The 16,145-nt window shown below is 40.9% G+C and overlaps 1 protein-coding gene across 1 annotated transcript in view; it reads left to right on the forward strand.

The window, feature by feature from the left end:
* Positions 1 to 16,145, forward strand: part of agbl1 (AGBL carboxypeptidase 1) — a 149,881-nt gene that overhangs the window by 97,859 nt on the left and 35,877 nt on the right. The window contains exons 20-23 of the mRNA XM_014124437.2: positions 840 to 969; positions 2,960 to 3,091; positions 3,390 to 3,566; positions 13,701 to 13,861. Of these exons, the coding sequence (XP_013979912.2) occupies positions 840 to 969; positions 2,960 to 3,091; positions 3,390 to 3,566; positions 13,701 to 13,861 (600 nt within the window). The remainder of the gene's footprint in view (positions 1 to 839; positions 970 to 2,959; positions 3,092 to 3,389; positions 3,567 to 13,700; positions 13,862 to 16,145) is intronic.

Below are 16,145 nucleotides of genomic sequence, written 5' to 3' on the forward strand. Positions count from 1 at the left end.
TATAATAAATGATGTGATACATTTTTCACCATAAATGTTCATTTGAGACTATAGCATCATATAACTATTGATTTGAGAAAAACAGAGCTATGCTCATCTGGCTAGGAACATGGCAATAGGATACTTTCGCCACGGTACATGAGACTGTACCTTTCCTCTATATTTTGTATAAATCTTATGTCTTACTGCATTGACGTTAATAGGAGATTTCTGCATCACTTGAGTTGCCCGTGCAGCACAGGAGACTGCTGAGGGGAAAACGGCTTATATTAATGGCCGGAACAGCGCAAATGGAATGGCATCAAACACCTGGAAATCATGTGTTTGATGTATTTGATACAATTCCACTCATTCCGCTCCAGTCATTACCACTAGCCCTTCCTCCCCAATTAAGGTGCCACCAGCCTCCTGTGCTGTGCAGATCTCAAGTCAGATTTGGCCCTATGTGATTTGAGTTGCTGTGTGTTTAATACAGCAGGTACTGTAAATGCTCTCTACATAATGCCTTTCCATTCAAAGGTCATTCATATGATTCCATGCCAACTGCAGGATAGACAGGGTAGACATTCAGTATCGCATAAACAATCCTAAAATGGAGGGTATAATTTGACACTCTTGACTCAACTTGACTGCTACTGTATTGGTCTGCTTAGATCAAACCGAAACGGATCGCTATTGTTTGTATGTGCTGATCTCGCAAACCCTGAGATGGATGACCACATGTTAGGGTTTTGCAGATAAGTGCACTGAAACTGTTTTTTTGCTTTATGTTTGTAAAGAAGACTTGCATTATTCAGCAGTATACCTTACAGTGTGTATCTCTGTTGTGTTGTTAACAGTCACCGCTGCTCTCTGAATGGTGAAGATCTCAACAGACAGTGGATGAAGCCTGATCCTGTTCTGAGCCCTACTATATACCACGCCAAGGGCTTCCTCTACTACCTCAACAGCATCGGCAGGACACCTCTGGTGAGACGTCACTCAACAGCTCCACACTTCACTTCACAAGCATTTGTACAGTCTTAAAAAAAGGGTTCCAAAAGGGTTCTCTTTTGGGTTCCATGTGGAACCTTCTGTGGAAAAGGTTTACAAAACCCAAAACGCTTCTCCCTGGAACCAAAAAGGGTTCTCCTTTTGGGGACAGCCGAAAAAACGTTTAGGTTCTAGATAGCACTTTATTTCTAAGAGTGTAGAACAAATAGATAGCTCTCTTTCACTCTCTCACTTTCTCTCTCTCTCTCTACCCCACCCTCTCACAGAAATACTCAGAGACAGCACATGCATTGCTTTGACAATAATTTGATGCAAATGCACTTATGTTGTTCATTCAGATATATAACTCAACATCCCTGGTCTGTCTGATTCACCTCCCCTGGACGTTATGTTGTTCATTCAGATATATAACTCAACATCCCTGGTCTATCTGATTCACCTCCCCTGGACGTTATGTTGTTCATTCAGATATATAACTCAACATCCCTGGTCTATCTGATTCACCTCCCCTGGACGTTATGTTGTTCATTCAGATATATAACTCAACATCCCTGGTCTGTCTGATTCACCTCCCCTGGACGTTATGTTGTTCATTCAGATATATAACTCAACATCCCTGGTCTGTCTGATTCACCTCCCCTGGACGTTATGTTGTTCATTCAGATATATAACTCAACATCCCTGGTCTATCTGATTCACCTCCCCTGGACGTTATGTTGTTCATTCAGATATATAACTCAACATCCCTGGTCTATCTGATTCACCTCCCCTGGACGTTATGTTGTTCATTCAGATATATAACTCAACATCCCTGGTCTGTCTGATTCACCTCCCCTGGACGTTATGTTGTTCATTCAGATATATAACTCAACATCCCTGGTCTATCTGATTCACCTCCCCTGGACGTTATGTTGTTCATTCAGATATATAACTCAACATCCCTGGTCTGTCTGATTCACCTCCCCTGGACGTTATGTTGTTCATTCAGATATATAACTCAACATCCCTGGTCTGTCTGATTCACCTCCCCTGGACGTTATGTTGTTCATTCAGATATATAACTCAACATCCCTGGTCTGTCTGATTCACCTCCCCTGGACTTTGTGTTGTTCTTTCTGAATCTACTTATCTTGTTTATAGCTAAGCTGTTCTGCTGTGATCTCTACCTGAACTCCAACAACCATTTGCTCTGTTTCCAGAATGTAAAGTCAGGCAAACATCTAGCTCTGAGTTTCTCAGCCCTTCTTACCACAAACTTGATTCAACTGTTTTAGAACTATTTAACCTCAGTTACAGGTAACTCATTTAAATTATGACAATCTGGCAGGTTTATTTCTGTAACTGAAAATGCATTGCACGTGTCTTTAACCTTGAACTGCCAAATATAAGTTAATTATGTCAAATCAATGTTCATAGTGAAACAAAGGCTTTTTTGAGGGCCATGATTACTTTTCCTGCCTCAGCGTAAACGTAACGAATCAGAAACTTTCTCACCTATGGGCTTGATCATTTTTTAACTGTGTTGGGAAATGAACAAGTCAATTGTGTGGCAGCAGTATAATTAAATAATTAACTCGATTTGTAAATCAATTGAACCGTTATTTACAGTTTATTATTATCGTAATCACCCAGTGTACCTGCAAATTATTATGAGCATGAAACTGTATTATTATCACTAAACAAAACAAGTGCTTAATGCATGCAATTTATTGATAGTGATTGACTTCTCTTTGTTGTAAATGTTGCTAACCAAAGTATCTTCCACGTGAATTGATGCGGTTAATGCCCACTTTGACTAGACAGTCGACTGCATTTGTACTAACGCTGCTGTGTTATTATCTCACACAATGGCCCTTAAAACCTTGTCATTTATGTGATCCCCGTTAGATTAATGAGGTTCAACGACGCCCAAAACCTTGTGTTCCTTCAGGGCCGTCATCACAGCTGTGTCATGTTGCCTCCATAGGTGTTCTGTGATTACCATGGTCACTCGCGGAAGAAGAATGTGTTCCTGTACGGCTGTAGTGTGAAGGAGACTGTGTGGCAGTCAGGTTCTGCTGTCAATACTGCCACTCTGAAGGAGGACCCAGGATATAGGGTAGCTATTACTGGATATATGAAGTAGAATTACTTTTAAGCTTGGTCATCATTACCTAGCTACAGTATCAAGCTTTGTTTGGGTGTAGACAATGTGTCTTAGGAATGTTGTCATGTAGTTAAAAAACGATGAATTTATATATTCTAAATCATTTAGCAATCATTTATTAGAGCTTCAATGAATCATGACGGTAATCAACCTTTCTTTATCTACATTATTTGGGCTAAACAGTGTAAAGAATACCCACCCCTGCACCTGTATTAAAGCCCATTTCTTCTCCCTCTGTCTTTGTCTCCAGACCATCCCTAAGACTCTGGACCGGATAGCCCCAGCCTTCTCCTTCAACAGCTGCAACTACCTTGTGGAGAAGTCCCGAGAGGCCACAGCCCGGGTGGTGGTCTGGAGGGAGATGGGTGTGCTCCGGAGCTACACCATGGAGAGCACCTACAATGGCTGCGACCAGGGCGTCTTTAAGGTTGGTACACAGAGACCGCTGTTATAAGCCCTGGCTTAGTGTATATGTCTGTAGAAGTCAACATCACGCTTTTACGATGTGCTTCATGAGTCTGTGTTGGGGCCAGTTCATTGATACATCGGTACAGTAGGACTATTCCGTCAACTGTGGAAGATAATTGGTTTGAGTGCCTTGTCCTAAATAGACAGAGAAGGATAGCGCTTCAAAATGCACCGATGCACTGGTTTCCTCTGGGATTGTAGTGGTATGTAATCAGTGTTCCCTCCCTGAGGCACAAACACTCACACCTCCTTTGAGAAATAACAGTAGTGTAGAAATATTATGTTTGAATAAGCACAGTGGATATCAACAGAAGACTCATACTAGTGCATCTTCTCATGCTGCAACATCTCTTGAGAAGAAATGGTTCATATATTATGAAGAGGGGGAGAAAGGAACACCTCCCAAACGCAACATGGGTAATTAGGCTTGCACTCCTAAAGTAGTCCTAAAAAGTTGGCCTGTAAACTAGACCCACTTTTGCAGTAGTTTTCTTTGACCTATAAATAATTTGTCTTTATATGAGCAGCGGAAGTTTTCACTCTCCTTGTGCTATGATTTTTCTAACAGTAGTTCTCCTATGAAGACAATAAGAAATAAAAATGTCTTAGTAAAGGTTATTCGGTCCATGGAAGAAAATATGTAGCTACAGTTGTGCCAATGTTTCTCCCCTGATAAATATTCCACTAACCTTAGCTGTACTGTAGTAGTCTTGGGAGGGAAGTGTTGGCATAACAGTACAGGTTTTGCAATCCTCACGTGTCCATGGATCCCTCCATTTGACCTTCCCCCAAACACCCCCTACCTACCTCTTCTCCCCCCTTTCAACTCCCCCCCATGTAATGATCTCAACTCCCCCCTCTCTCTGTCTCCTCATTATAGCCTGCAGAAGCTAATAATCAGTTATTGCACTGCTGATTGGTTCACATGGGGGTTTTTTGTAATCATGTTTTAAAAGCTACTAGGCATCGTCTCCCAGGTGATTTCACAAATTTTGCCTGCATTTTCGATGATGCAGAATTATTTTTGATTGTTATTATTTAGCCTTTATTTAACTTATATATATATATATATATATATATATATATATATATATATATATATATATATATATACACTGAACAAAAATATAAATACAGCATGAAACAATTTCAACATTTTTACTGAGTTAAAGTTCATATAAAGAATCAGTCCATTTAAATAAATTCATTAGGCCCTAATCTATGGATTTCACATGATTGGGCAGGGGCGAAGCCATGGGTAGGCCTGGGAGGAAGCCAAGCACCCACTGGGGAGCCAGGCCCAGCCAATCAGAATTAGTTTTTCCCCACAAAAGGGCTTTATTACAGACATAAATAGTTATCCGTTTCATCAGGGTGGCTGGTCTCAGACAATCCCACATGTGAAGAAGCCGGATGTGGAGGTCCTTGGCTGGCGTGGTTACACGTGGTCTGCGGTTGTGAGGCCAGTTGGACGTACTGCCAAATTCTCTAAAACGATGTTGGAGGTGGCTTATGGTAGAGAAATAAACATTCTATTCTCTGTCAACAGCTCTGGTGGACATTCCTTCAGTCAGCATGCCAATTGCACACTCACTCAAAACTTGAGATATCTGTGGCATTGTGTTGTGTGACAAAACTGCACAGTTTAGAGAGGCCTTTTATTGTCCCCAGCACAAGGTGCACCTGTGTAATGATCATGCTGTTGAATCAGATTCTTGATATACCACACCTGTCAGGTGGATGGATTATCTTGGCAAAGGAGAAATGCTTACTAACAGGGATGTAAAGAAATTGTTACACACAATTTGAGAGAAATAAGCTTTTGGTGCGTATCGAAAATGTCTGGGATTTTTATTTCAGCTCATGAAACATGGGACCTGAAACATGAACACCTTACAGTACATGCTGCATTTATATTTTTGTTCAGTATATATATGCTTCTTTCACATAAACATTAAAGTAAGCCACGTCATCTTCCTTTATTCACCCTTTTCAAGCCATCTTTAAACAGCGTTCGACTTCGAGTAAGTACTGAAGATTCACTTATGATCATCAGTGTGGGCAAACAACCTTGGTGAACAAATTACACATAATGTTCAGACCATCAGAAATAAGAGACATTAAATTGGGCCGCAGAGGCAGCCAGTGGATAGGTGGGCACATTGCCAGACTACCTTCTCCTTTTTAGATGAGTGCCATGGGTCCGTTTATGCCCATAGTTAATCTTGACCTTGGTGGTAATATCTTATTGTATGGTATATTTATGCTGTAACTTTCTATAGCATACTTTTATCAAAATGAGGTAAAGGCTGTTCCATAGCAGAGTGTTCCTAAGCATGAAGAAATAAAGTTGAGTCAATGAAAGATCACTTTCAGGAGGATTAAGGTGTTGATTACATGTTCAAGTCCTCTATTTTAACCCCACCAAAAAAAATCTACTGTTAAACTGCCTTCATGGTTTCATGTAATTCCTGATTTAAATGAGATTAAAAGTTCCACAAGTGATGGAACTGTCTCTGTAGAATTCAGCAAGCACATTTTGACAGCAATACATGCAGATCAAAGGAATTCGTTCAAATCGGCGGTCCCCATTGGAGACCCTTTGAAGAACTCTTTTTGGTTCCAGGTAGAACCTTTTTGGCTTCCATGTAGAACCCTCAGTGTAAACTATAAAGGGTTCTACCTGGAATCAAAAAGGATGCTCCTATAGGGACACCCAAAGAACCCTTTAGAAACCTTTTTTTCGAAGTGTGTAGCTATGCTACCAACTTATATGAACGGGAGTTAGCATTTAGCAGGCAAGAAACCCGAAAAGGACAACTTCTAATTACTATGCAGCGAAAAACAGCCAAATATATCCAAATTTGATTTTAGTAACCACATTGTGGCCGGTTAGAACACATATAGTACATGATGGAATCGATGAATATCCAGTTTCTTCCATTTTTTTCAATAATGGTGTCCTTGTGCTTTCCCCCAAGGTCTGCGTTCCATTGCCCTCTTTACCGCATGTACAGTTGAAGTCGGAAGTTTACATAGACTTAGGTTGGAGTCATTAAAACTTGTTTTTCAACCACTCCACAAATTTCTTGTTAACAAACTATAGTTTTGGCAAGTTGGTTAGGACATCTACTTTGTGCATGACACAAGTAATTTTTCCAACAATTGTTTACAGACAGATTATTTCACTTATAATTCACCCTCACAATTCCATTGGGTCATTGGGTCATTGGGTTACATACACTAAGTTGACTGTGTCTTTAAACAGCTTGGAGAATTCCAGAAAATGATGTCATGGCTTTAGAAGCTTCTGAAAGACTAATTGACATAATTTGAGTCAATTGGAGGTGTACCTGTGGATATATTTCAAGGCCTACCTTCAAACTCAGTGCCTCTTTGCTTGATATCATGGGAAAATCAAAAGAAACCAGTCAAGATCCCCAGAAAGAAAATTGTAGACCTGGTTGTAGTCTGGTTCATCATTGGGAGCAATTTCCAAATGCCTGAAGGTACCACGTTCATCTGTACAAACAATAGTACACAAGTATAAACACCATGGGACCCTGAAGCCATCATACCGCTCAGGAAGGAGACACGTTCTGTCTCCTAGAGATAAATGTACTTTGGTGCGAAAAGTGCAAATCAATCCCAGAACAACAGCAAAGGACCTTTTTCTACCTTTATTTAACTAGGCAAGTCAGTTAATTAAGAACAAATTCTTATTTTCAATGACAGTGGGTTAACTGCCTTGTTCAGGGGCAGAACGACAGATTTTTACCTTGTCAGCTCAGGGATTCGATCTTGCAACCTTTCAGGTACAAGTCCAACGCTCTAACCACTAGGCTACCTGCCGGCTAGATGCTGGAGGAAACAGGTACAAAAGTATCTATATTCACAGTAAAACAAGTCCTATATCGACATAACCTGAAAGGCTGCTCAGCAAGGAAGAAGCCGCTGCTCCAAAACTGCCATAAAAAAGCCTGACTACGGTTTGCAACTGCACATGGTCTGATGAAACAAAAATGTCCGTAATGACCATTGTTATGTTTGGAGGAAAAAGGGGGAGGCTTGCAAGTTGAAGAACACCATCCCAACCGTGAAGCACGGAGGTGGCAGTATCATGTTGTGGGGGTGCTTTGCTGCAGGAGGGACTGGTGCACTTCACAAAATAGATGGCATCATGAGGGAGAAAAATTATCTGGATATATTGAAGCAACATCTCAAGACATCAGTCAGGAAGTTAAAGCTTGGTCGCAAATGGGTCTTCCAAATTGACAATGACCCCAAGCATACATCCAAAGTTGTGGCAAACTGGCCTAAGGACAACAAAGTCAAGGTATTGGAGCGGCCATCACAAAGCCCTGACCTCAATCCTATAGAAAATGTGTAGGCAGAACTGAAAAAGCGTGTGTGAGAAAGGAGGCCTACAAGCCTGACTCAGTTACACCAGCTCTGTCAGGAGGAATGGGCCAAAATTCACCCAACTTATTGTGGGAAGCTTGTGGAGGGCTACCCGAAACGTTTGACCCAAGTTAAACAATTTAAAGACAATGCTACCAAATACTAATTGAGTGTATGTAAACTTCTGACCCACTGGGAATGTGATGAAAGAAATAAAAGCTGAAATAAATCATTCTCTCTACTATTATTCTGACATTTCACATTCTTAAAATAAAGTGGTGATCCTAACTGACCTAAGACTTTTTACTGGGATTAAATGTCAGGAATTGTGAAAAACTGAGTTGAAATGTATTTGGCTAAGGTGTATATGTAAACTTCTGACTTCAACTGTATGAGAGTCATTTGAAACCATTCTCTCTATGCTCTCTCTATAGCACAGTCAATGACTTAGAAGACTGAGTCCAGCTGGCTAGAGTAACACTCACTAAGTGTTGCTGTGTTGGTTATCAGATCAGAAGCTGAATGTGGGTGATATGGACTAATGGATGAGAAAATCTGACTTTTCATTAGGATGGCCCAGTGAGCAGGTGGTGGGCCATATGTTTGCTACATGCACTTTAGGGTTGGGAAAAAGCCTGAATGTTTCTTGATTAAAAAGTCTGTACTAATATCGTCAGGCCGTGTCAGAAGTCTGGCAGACCATCAGACTCTCTCTCTCTCTTTCTCTCTCTCTCTTTCTCTCTCTCTCTCTCTCTCTCTCTCTCTCTCTCTCTCTTTCTCTCTCTCTCTCTCTCTCTCTCTCTCTCTCGCTCTCTCTCTCCCTCTCTCTGCTGCTCTTTATGTGCTGCTTGAGCAGTCACTGATGAAATGACCTCAGTTCACCGTTAATTCATGCCAATTAGTGGCTTGTGTGAGACGTGGGATTGGCTGTGGGATTCGTCAGGGACTAGAAGCTTAATTATCCTCTCAGACAGTCACTGAATCAGAGACTGGGTCATTGATGGGAGTTGCTCACCACTGAGTTAGCAATACGCTGGGTTTGGTATGCAGGCTTGGAGAACTAAGTGGTGGTTTTATTCTACATGTAGGAGAATATTTTTAAACAGTGACCAAAAATATTCTGTACTTCATTCACACATGGATTTGTATAATTTTTGTATCCTGAAATTCCTCAGGCTTGAATTTTTATTTTCAGAACTGTATGGGCAATTCAAGGGGATTCCTGGACTGAACTCCTAACATCAGTTTAATCTATTATCTTTGTTTTTCATAATGATAGTCCTGTCAAAATATGAATACATTAATGTGCTTATTGCTGCAAGTATAACTGTTGAATATGAGGTTTTCAGATCAGCCACAAAATAAAAACTGACTATGTGAATTGGGACAAATGCATATTGAAAGCCATATTGACTTTTCCCTTCCCACTGAATCTTTCCATTCACCACCATGACACTGGGTTTCTATTGCTTGATGCAGTAAGACTGTCTACGCCAAAAGAAGGGAAATCTTCAAAGGAATCTAATTTGCATCACAAAGATTCTACCTCTAATCACCTTAGCTTTGCATTTCCAGCTAGAGGGGGAGAATGTCTGCTGAGTTGTCATTTCTTTACGCCCAAACTAATCAAGTCTTATTTTTCTTAAGGACACAATTAAGACAAACGAGTGGCAAGATAAATGAGCACAAAATACTTTGATTAGGTTTCTGGAGTTTCTCGCTTCCTCACAAACTATCGGTTGTCTTCCTCTTTTATGGTCCTTCATTCTAAATACGCTTCCAAAATAAAGAAGAGGACAAGCAGATGACTTCATTTATAGGGCTTTAAAAGGCTTTTATTTGAAATGTAAAATTTTGTCGGATAATGTAAAGGTGCCAAAAAACAATCACAGGATGCTCCACTAAAGCCGAGTTGAATAACTACAACACAAAATACATACATTAGGCAGTGATTTAATAATACAGAATAAGCTTTCCTAGTGGGACCACATACATATAGAGGACAAGAGAGCCAGCACATCAACTTCAAACCCCAGGGCAGGGACCTCAGAATATATTTTCTGAAGGTCAGTCTTTCGCTGAGGAAGGCAGAACCCATCCAATATTCATCAGGGTCTAATATCAAATGAAAGAGTCATGACGAGAGAGCCTTTTAAAAGATACACCAAATGCCAAATCCCAGACAAAATCCTCCTGCACTACATCCGTGTTGCAGGGAGTGTGTGTGTGTGTGTGTGTGTGTGTGTGTGTGTGTGTGTGTGTGTGTGTGTGTGTGTGTGTGTGTGTGTGTGTGTGTGCGTGTGTGTGTAACGCCTTGGTGGACTCACCTTACCACACTCCCGGCTAACCTGTGTTCTGCTGTGTTCTGTTTGAGGACTGACTGAGGTGCGTGAACCTGTTAACAAGACCATTAGGGAGTTGTTGTTTCCAATGAGTGGCCACCGCAGTGGGAAGGCACAATCTGCACAGGATATAGACAGTGATTTCTTCAGGGAGGTTAGAGGACACGCTAACCAACATCAGGAGACTAGACAACTGTTTCCCAATCCTGGTCCTGGGGACCCAAAGGGGGTGCACATTTTTGGTTTTGCTTTAGCCCTACACACCTGATTCAAATCATCAAAGCCTGATGATGAGTTGATCATTTGAGTCGGCTGTGTAGTGCTAGGGCAAAAACAAAGGTCCCCAGGACCAGGATTGAGAACCACTGGACCAGATACACAGACTAACTCCCCAAACAAGGGACCAAGAGGCTCCAGGCTGTTTGCTTAGTATCATGTATTGCAGGGAAATATTAATGTGTGTTGTGTTCAGACTCCCTTTTTTAATTTCCTGGGGCTTGAAAGGAGATATGATTTACAAGTGGCTAAAGAGAGGAGGCTAATGATCATCTGAAGGAAATATCCTCCGTTACCGTAAATCTCCTAAAGGAATGTTCACAGAAATGTAAATCGAGTGGGCGGTACAATACAGGCTACACATAGTATGTTGGGAAATCTGTGGTAGAGGTTTGAAACCATGTTGACATGATGGAGATCTGTATGCATGGCTAGGAGTTCATTAAGAGATTCATCAAAGCCACAAGATCTTTTTAAGCATTTCTCCGTAATGCCCGCTTGAAACCCACACATCTAATTATGGACATATGCTATACAAATCAGCCATCCCAACATGGGACAAGGACACTTGGCTCTCTCCTCAAACAGCAAATGAGGTCCCTCTGATCCCATGGTTGGAGTTATCTCACATGAAAAATACATCTAATTCAAGCACTGTTTCAAATGCTCAATTATTATTTCCATTTGTCTGATCTTTGGCATAGATTTATTATGAAAGTGAAACATTAAAGTCTAGCAGTATTTTGCTGTTTTTTTTTATTTAGCAAAGGGGTGTGTCAGAAGGTTTCCAGGCCAGCTGTACGACAGATAGAAAACCCCATGAAATATGTAGGACAGACATAGCTGCTGTATGAGACAGCATAATGAATACAGTTGTATTCGTTTAGTATAGTCCCTGGGCCACCATCTCAACGGCATTATTACGTACTTGGTCGATAATAAATGTATCAAATGGCAAATTACAATTAAATGATTTGTGAACCATTAGTGTAATGTCAGACCCTGCAGTTGAACTGGAAGGGGATATAGGGAGCCAAGTCTCTCTCTCTCTCTGATGTACAGATGTAGGATCTTAATTTGATCACTCTTTTGCGAACTTGTAGTGTATTCAAGGTTTAAAAAGGCTTCTACATTTAGTAATTTCCACTTTAAAATGTCAGACTTGATTTGCCCAAATGAAAAATGAATCAAACCCTACAAAAACTGTCCATTAATTATAATCCAAATAATAATTCACATTTCTTGTTGCTGCAGGATTATTTTCCTGCTGTAGCAAACTGGCTCAAATTACGATCCTACATCTGTACTTGACACTTGGAAGCTCATAGGCTATTATTTTCTTTAGCTATTAACCAAACACTATGCCCTTTGGGGGCTTGCTGGGTAGTTCATATTGCTCTATTGTGTTATACTCAGATAGAGAAGGTATTGTGTCATTTAGGAAGCAGCTTGTGCTCACAGATGCATCAGATACTTCCTTCCTTTCATTAGCCGTAGCATTAGTGCCAGAAAGGTGTAATTAACATTCCCACATTTCCATTGGACATATCTGTCTGAGAAAAGGAAGAGCGGTTTAATTACATGACATATCCTTATGCCAAACAGTTTGACATTTTGAGGAGGGTGAGAGCAGAGTCAGCAATTGAAATGGTCAATGTTGCCTCCACAATGCAAACAGGGGAAGAATTGATTTTCCTTCCCAAGCAAACAGCCAGGGCTCTATGCATGCTGGACATGTAAACCTCTTCTTCTGCACTCTGAATTATTGAACAGCTATCCCTTGCACACTATGTACCACTCATTTTGACAGGTTGGTCTGTCTTCTTAGTGCAATATATGGTGTTTCTCAGGGGGTATGGATCCAGACACACACACAAACACAATACACACAAACACACACACACACACACACTTCCAAGCCATGACATTTCCGTGTCATGGCTTTAGACAGTCTCCTCCCATGAGTCACAGAGCTACTGCGGGCCCAGCACCCAGCTCTCCAGTTCTCTAGCTCTCCTCTCTGCCCTGTCTCATTGCACATGCTGCGCACGGAGCAGGCATTCCACTTATCTGCTCTGACATGGTTCCTACAGGGGAGGAGAAAAGGATATTGGATGGAAGAAAAGCATGGCCTAAACACAGGATTAAAGAGGAGGAGAGTCATCTGGAAAATTGCTACACTATTTGTTTTGCCATTATGGCGATTGCGGATGAAAACATCACACCTGCTCTAAAGAGACTGCATGCGGAGCAGAGCATCTGATTCCGAAGTCTCATTGAGTACTATGCTGGAGCGGGGTGACATATAGGCCAAATGGATACATGGCTGTAGCAGGCTGAGAGTCACTTGTGAGGATCACGAGGCTGCTGAAAAACATGGCGTCATCATGTCATGTGTCACCCGTATTTACTCTACTATTTGCATAACCACGTCCTTTTGTAAAGCATGCCACGTTTCATCAGTTTGGTGACAGCCGCGGAGAGAAGCCAACAGCCCGGTTGGATGACACCCTCTGGGGATCTGCTGCTGGTGGTCTTCTCCTAGCCCTTAGAGAAGTAGCTTCTAATGGGCATGTGCTAATAACACGGTTGAGTACGCAGGTGCAGTTGCCTGTAGAGCAATTATCTGCAATCATTATGACATCATGAGATTCCCAGGCAAAACATACAAAAGCTAATGTCCTGAAGGTGCAAGTTCTATGTATTCAGAGCTGATAGGTTAATGAGCAGATCACAGATCACAGCTATTTCTCCATGACAGTCCCCTCCTTTGATATGAATACAATTATCCAGAGAGGCTTTCTATACAACACACTCAGTGGTTATGAGCTGTAGGCTAAATACCCCAATGGCCCCACTCAGAAGTATTACAATTTAGTTACCCAGCTAATGTATAGCTGAAGCAATCCTACTTGTACGGAAAATATTAGTTTGGTTACAAACCAGTAATCAGAAGGCTATTTATCTTGTTTCTTTCTAATGAAAGACCGGAAGCTTTTCTAAAGACCTCATATCATATCCTGGTGTTCTTGTGTTTTAAATGGACCTTGTCTGTGTTGTATTGTTTGTTCTAGGGCATGCAGACTGGCACGGGGGAATTGGAGGAGATGGGGGTGAAGTTCTGTCAGTCGCTGCTCTCCCTGAGGAGGAACACCATGCTGTACAACAGGAGAGTCATCAGCCAGCCAACCCTGCTCAACCTGGATGACAACCTCCTAGACCACAAGTCCCGCAAGTAAGTCCTTTTTCTGATGGTCCATAGGTCCCTCTGTCCCCTGTCTCCAGCCAACACACACACTACATACACACACACACTACACACACTGCACACACACACTGCACACACACACTGCACACACACAGCCCTGTTGGCAGGGTGAGCCCCTGAGAGTAGACCCCGAGAAACACAATCAAACAAGCTTAGATTGGATCAATGAAAAAATGTTTTGTGGTGGGGTAGGCAGCAGTGCTTTTTAGAGTTCATTGATTACATACTACTGTATGATGAATCACTTAGAAAAGCATTTAATAGTGGATACACTTTTAAAGACAGTCCAAGTACCGTTAAATAATATTAAGCAGTACAAGGGCTATCTTTAAAAGTGTATGGAAGCCAAGCCATTGCCTGGAAAGGACCCTCTTGGCCACTTACTCAAACACATTTTACCTATACACCAATTAAATATTGGCTTGACTGTCTTGCTATAATCGTTTCCATCTGAGTTGCTGGCTTTCCAGTAATTACAATTTGAGACGCACCGCCATTTCCTGGTTGCAAAAATTCGAATAGTTTGCCTAATATCAGTATGTGACAAAACAAGCAATGTAAATGTATAGTGTAGAGAATCATTGTACCATCTAAATCGCTGTGATATATATTTTCAATAACCCCAAATATTGTATTTTCAGCTGGTTTACAAAACCAAAAGTAAAAGACGCAAAACAAAACTTAAGAATGCATAGAAATATCGCACATAGAAACAATCTACCACTTCTTAGACTTGCTTTCAACGAGAATGACAGATCTATAACTCATATTTTCTATGTGAATTTGGTCAGGTCGCCCCAAAAAGTAGTATAGTGCAGCTTTAAAGGAACTTTTTATATTTTGGAGTGCTATGCTTCCTTTTTTTACTCTCTCGTTTTTTTTCCAGATATCCACAAGTTTTAGATTCACTTACTGCCTGCATTTATGGAATGGAATAAAATGGATAAACTGCACTATACATTTTTTTACTTCAATTCAATTCTGTTTTGTGAACATTTTGTATTATTACTGTACGTCTTGTCCTCATCGACAATTTGGTCGGGATTATTGCATTTCTTACACTTTCTTTCTCTTGCGGGGTTATATAAAATGTTTTTACACGTATAAAACCCCTCACTAGGTAGAAAAGTAGGATCTAGTTCTGTTAGGTTAGCTGTTCCTTCCCTGGAGCATTATGCAAGTGTGGTAGTAGAGAGAGGACACCATGTCCCACTGTGTTAGCCTTTTACTCAACTTATCTTACAATAACATTAGAGCAGTTGAAAGTACAGTATGAGAAGGTGGCCTTAATATTTGCCCACATTCTTGAATATGTGACTCTGGCCGTGACCCCCCTCTTCGAGGGTGTCTCAGGGGGAGTTGGGATATGCAAAAAACATTCACAATTCACACATGCATATAATACACACGTATTCATGTGTAAAACAGGACAAATATAAGCACCCACCAAATTATTATAATTACTATTATTATTATTATATTTACATCAGCTGACACTGCATAAAATGGCCTGTGATTAGATGTGTGATTAGATGTGTGTCCAAATGTCTTTAATCTAATCATGACTAGTAGAAGTCATGATAAAAACAGATCTCAACAGTCATGAGTTTGGAATTTCTGTGAACTTGTCTGAGTCATCAGCTCTGGAAGGACATGGATCTTCACACATGCTAATAGCTCTTAACACCTTGGCCATTGTCCTCATTCATCCCGATCAGTTCAGCAGCAATTTTCTCCAAACCTGTGCATGGTAGCCTTTGAAATTGGTTCACATATTTGAAAATTGTCTTAATAAGAGTTATATACTATTAAGTTCACATATAGAAACCCAAGATGGCGTAGCAGTCAGACGTCTTTGTCTTTGTCCTGTCGTGTCCCTTGTATATATCCTTTTACATATTTTTCTTTGCATATCTTTTAAAAATATTTTCCTAAACCTCAACTTGTAAATATTCTCCTGCAACCCGCCTCACCCAATGTGGCGTGGGTCTGGTTTTTTTTTGTAAAGTATTTCTATTTACTTCGGATCTGGAATCCCTCAACTGAAGCTAGCCAGCTAACTACCTACCAGCTATCAGTCAGGAAACCACTGCTAGCGGTCATCAGCTAACCTTTAGCTCGGAAGCTCTCGCCAGTTCGTACAACGTGACTCAAACCAGAGCATAACGGACCTTTTTTTTTCTCTCCATATCCCCGGATTCCTACCGCAAACTCGGAACATTTTCATCTGGATCTTCGCAACTAGCTAACC

The sequence above is a fragment of the Salmo salar genome, chromosome ssa10, assembly GCF_905237065.1.
Source record: "Salmo salar chromosome ssa10, Ssal_v3.1, whole genome shotgun sequence".
Classification (NCBI taxonomy): domain Eukaryota; kingdom Metazoa; phylum Chordata; class Actinopteri; order Salmoniformes; family Salmonidae; genus Salmo; species Salmo salar.